Source organism: Penaeus chinensis, chromosome 1 (assembly GCF_019202785.1).
Source record: "Penaeus chinensis breed Huanghai No. 1 chromosome 1, ASM1920278v2, whole genome shotgun sequence".
Taxonomy (NCBI): domain Eukaryota; kingdom Metazoa; phylum Arthropoda; class Malacostraca; order Decapoda; family Penaeidae; genus Penaeus; species Penaeus chinensis.
The window spans coordinates 7,700,991-7,705,990 of NC_061819.1; the positions used below are offsets into that span (position 1 = coordinate 7,700,991).

General features: G+C 34.0%; 1 protein-coding gene across 1 annotated transcript in view; it reads right to left on the bottom strand.

Moving 5' to 3' along the window:
* Window positions 1-5,000, bottom strand: part of LOC125027225 — a 10,706-nt gene that overhangs the window by 2,255 nt on the left and 3,451 nt on the right. The window contains exons 2-7 of the mRNA XM_047616182.1: window positions 4,329-4,432; window positions 3,953-4,116; window positions 3,384-3,759; window positions 2,911-3,027; window positions 2,405-2,596; window positions 1-1,860 (exon numbers count right to left, since the gene is read on the bottom strand). The exon at window positions 1-1,860 is cut by the window's left edge and continues 2,255 nt beyond it. Coding sequence (XP_047472138.1) covers window positions 1,666-1,860; window positions 2,405-2,596; window positions 2,911-3,027; window positions 3,384-3,759; window positions 3,953-4,116; window positions 4,329-4,432 — 1,148 coding nt within the window. The 3' untranslated portion in view covers window positions 1-1,665. The remainder of the gene's footprint in view (window positions 1,861-2,404; window positions 2,597-2,910; window positions 3,028-3,383; window positions 3,760-3,952; window positions 4,117-4,328; window positions 4,433-5,000) is intronic.

Genomic DNA, 5,000 nt, shown 5'->3' on the forward strand with positions numbered 1-5,000 from the left:
CTTGTAACTATTACAATATAAACTGTCAACTCAGAGGCTACATGTAATATAGAACACCCTTAATAAATGTTTCAAAGAAAAACTATTAAAGAGTATATTGCAAAGAGCCATTTGGGTACTACCTTTGCAAAATATATGGAGGACAACAAGACAAATTTCTCCAGCAAACTATGGAAATAAACTATCAACTGTAGCCATACATCCTAGTTACAAAAATATACATTCATTATCATCTAAATCTACTTCAACATTTGGCAGACACAAGACATAACTCCACAGCAAAAAAAAAATAATAATAATAAATAGAAAAAAAATAATAATAAAAAAAAAGATTTAAAAAAAAAAAAAAAATCTTTTAAAATTTTTAAGTCACTTGTCAAATAAATGTTACTTGAAACACCAATTACATAACAATTCAAGGAAAACTACTGGTATAGATACAAATGACATTAAGATTATTTGACACCTATATACCGTTTGAAGAAGGACGGGCAACATTATCAATCACAACTTACCACATATTTAGGCACATGAAAAACACAAAGTTTGGCTTACTTATACAAAAAACTTTTGATAATCTTTCATAAACAGAAACACTGCAGACCATAACTCAATACACAACTAAATATTGGCTGTGGAAAATGTTACCAAACCAACAATCAGTAACTCTGGCCACTACATTCTATATCTTTGCTTATGTTTGGCTACCTAAGGAATTATTACATTTAGTACAAGGTAATAAAAGCTTAAAGCCTATTATAATGTTCTAATCATATTTACAAAAACATAAAGCTTTTTTTTTTTGTCTATCAAAGCTTTATTAATAATAACAAGCACTCAGTGTCATAACAGTTTTGCTATACATGTCTAACAATACTGAAAGCATTGGTGGCTAATACTGGGCTGCTATTTAGGATATTAATCTGTAAATGCAGTGACAATTTGTGTACATGCTAAGAGGGAAATGAATGTCAAGTAAAACAGCACAGAGTATTGGTTATGCTGCAGAAGTTACACTATTGAGGGTATTTAACTGCCTCACTTAAAATGCAAAATGTAATGGTTAAACCACATTCTATAAATATGCATTTGTCTCTCTGTAGGAAATAAATAACACTGTATAACTGACATCACATGTTCACAGATTCCTTTCTATTCAGGAAAATATCACATCAAAACATGAGGAAAGCAGTTGTTTAGCCGACACACTACCTTGGCTTTGATAACACAGTGAAGTCTCCCCTTGAATACAATGTGAATGACAAAGAAACAATGGATTCTGATAATAAATACAATTAAATTTCCCCTCCAATAAAATAAGATTAACAAAGAAACACTGATATGTTGTGTGATTATATATCCTGTTTAAATATCAGAGCAGATAAATCATCTCATTCTAGCCCAACAATAGTCTTGTGCACCATGAAATACAATTCCTTAGCACCCTCCATATAGCATAGCAACTTCAGTATTAAAAATTTCATAAAATTCTATACTCCAGCACACCAGAAGACCAACGTGTAGTACATTTGCATGATCAGCTTCAAAACAATTTTCCTTAACAATCAAATCATTCTCTTTACAAATAGCAATTAACTCGACAAACTCAAGTTATATCTCCAGCACATTCAAATAAATATTGGACTAAGTGAGGACGACACACAGTCACCAGTAGAAGGACTTCTGGAGGAGGTTGGAGGCTGTGGCAAACCAAGAGGAAGCAGTTTCTTTGAAGGAGCCTGTTGGAGCCATGGCTGACTTGGCATCTTTGACTACTATGTCATCCTCGGGTAAGTAATCTGGGAGATCGTCAACTGGAGATGTCGTGTCTGTGGATGCATGGCCAAGAGGGAGTATTTCCTGCAAGAAATAGGTCAGAATAAATACAAGAAATTTTGTCTCCCATTTTTTTCTCCAGGTCTATCATCATTTTCTTTTAATCATATACATCTGATATAGTTACATTTCACCTTCTATGTATTTAGCTTTTACCAATATGTAATTACTTTTATAGACGAAATCTCGGGAAAAAAAGGAAAAAGGTTTATATCACAACAAAGACATACATACCATTCATTATCATATACTTCATGAAAAAGATTAATTCTTTACCTGTCTCATGTACTCAAAATACATACTATATCTTATATATATATATATATATATATATATATATATATATATATATATATATATATATATATATATTTTTATTAGGAAAACTGTTTACACAACATAAATAAACAATATTATCAAAATAATATTTAAAAACCTAATATAATCAGACTGAAAGTTATTGGCAGCAAAGAGGAAAATGCAAATGTGTAGCCTACAGTGCTTACTAGAATTTTTACTAAAAGTTTGTTTACTTCACATTTCCTTGCATAAACATGAGACTACATACCTCCTCCCCATTTGCATTAGTAGTAACCTGCTGAGCAGATAGACTCTCAGTGCGGGCAACAGCAGCTGCGAGTTTGTCAACAGAGAGATCCCGTTTCACTCTGCAAGTGACCCGAGAACTTCCCAAGTCAAACACAATGCTAATGAGTCCGCGTACCCTGACCAGTTCCTCTTCAACCTGTTTGCGGTGTTCCTGAAAGGAATATTAACAATGTTTTTTTTCTATTAAACTGGTGGCTTTGCAGAAATAAATATAGTAATGACCATGATAAGAGTATATACAATGCATCTGGTAATACAGGGTTATGTATAATCACCAAAAGAAGTAATATAGTTTCAATGTTGTTTATATCAAGTTCAGCTATCCCATCACAAGTAAAATACAATCATCAATTTACTTGACAATCTTTACAAAACTATTACACCACAGCACTTAAGTAACTTGAAAAACTAAGAAACAGTTTGCAAAACATGTAGGCCAAACTAAACAAAAGCACATGCACATACAGGGGCAACCATTCCTTTGATGAAAAGAGTGACAATCTTTGCTTTAGAATTGTTTGGTCCCAAGAAGCCACCTTTCATTTCCGTTGGCTGACGCATTTTTTTCTCGAGTCTGGAAAGCTGAAAATATCAAAATGTAAGAACGACATTACAAAGATGTTTTTGACATATTACCTGGTCCATTTTATTTTCTAATCTATTTTAAAATATATAATTAATTCATTCTACTGTAGAGATTGTAACAAAAGCAAAATGATATGGTACTATGAAAACAGAGGTATGAAATTATATATATACCCTGATTATAGGAATGTGAACTAATGAAAATTTCAATGGTGAAGGACACATGTTAATTTATAATCAGAATAATATATTCAGAATTTTTCACAGACTTGGTTACAAATTAGCTTTCCAAATAATGCAAAAGGAAAATTTCTTTATTAACAATTTTAAAAAATAGCTAAACCCAGGAATACCTCTTCATCTGTAGACAGAGATCTACTGCCTATGCTGCTTCTTGCAGAGTCTGCTTTCTTTGGAGATCCCTCAGTGTCTTCAGTTTTCTTTGGGGACCCTTCTGGACTTTTGCTTTCAACACTGTCTGTTCTATGTGGGGACTTCTCTACACAGCCTTTGTTCATTTCAGAAGCATTTACTGAGGAGCTTTCATCATTGGGATTTTTCTTTGGTGCACTGTCTACACTGTCTGTTTTATTGGTCTCTTGTTCTGGCTTAGAGCTGGCAGTAGGAGTCTGGGGACTGCGAGACCTTTTCATATAACGCGCGTATTGGAGGCTTGTAAAAAGAGCTGCTGCTTCATCCCGTAATTCATCACTGTAACATTCCTCATCCCTGAAAATACAGCAAGAAAATTTTCTATGCTATTCCACAACAAAACCAATTTCATACCTAGGTGTCCTATATACATTTCATCCTTAAAGAAAGCCTTTGCACTCTAAAAAATTAAATATCACATTCAGTTTCAAAAATCAACAGATCAACAAAGGTCCACAAAAGATACGAACAAATCTTTTAAAAATCTTACTCTGTAACAGCTTGCAGTGACTCAAGAACACCAAAAGTGTTTGCTAAGGATTGTCTGCATTCTATGGCCTGTGCAATAAGGGATAATGTTTCTATTGCTGCCTTCACCAATGACCCTTCTCCTTCAGCCACGACATATGCCAAAAATTGGATACACGTACGATCCTGCTCAAAAAGAATTTTAAAATACTTTAGTCAAAAAGAAGAAAAATAAAAAAATCAAGAAAGTTTTCTTTTACTAATTACATTAACAATTAAACCTTCACATTCCAAGGGACTCTATTACTATGGAACAATATCTTCATAACAATCAATATCCATTCCTTAACCAATTAAACTTTCAAAGGAACTCGACTAACTGCTTGGAAGACACATACCAGCGCTAGAGCTAATCGCTTGCCAGGATCAGTGGCCAATTCTTTGTAGGCCATGATCGTGGCCTCTGCAGCTGCTCCCAACTCTATTTCACCCATGATCCTGCCTGCACATAAAAAACAACAAAAAAAACACATGCAGAGGTTTAAAGACTGTCTTGGCTGAGAACTGAGGAAAATTTGAATTTTGAAGCCAAATGAGATAAATCCTGTTTTCCATTATCTTTACCCCTTGCCGACGGGTACGACGTGTAGACACGTGCTATGCCCACTGTGAGTACTTGTTTGATTGTTTTAACACATAGATGGCTACACTTGTACTAAGTCACCAATGTGCCAGTTACAAGTACTGCCCCTCTCGCCCGTTCACCCTTTTCTTTGATTTACAAAATATTTTACATTATCTTATTTTGCTGTTACTAATGTTAAAAAACATTATAATAATTATAATGTTTATAATAAAAATAACACCATCGATATTCATGGCACTAGTAAAAAATACGTTTTTCCCGCCAATTCAAATCAGGTACGGTCACAAGGTCTACTAATTGACTCCTTTGTGGCTAAGCACTAGCAGAGCCATCTATGGGCAGACATTTCCCAAAAATATAGAAAATAGGCACAGCACTTTCCCCATTTTTTGTTTATTTTCCCCGGCGGCACTGGGTTAAGATA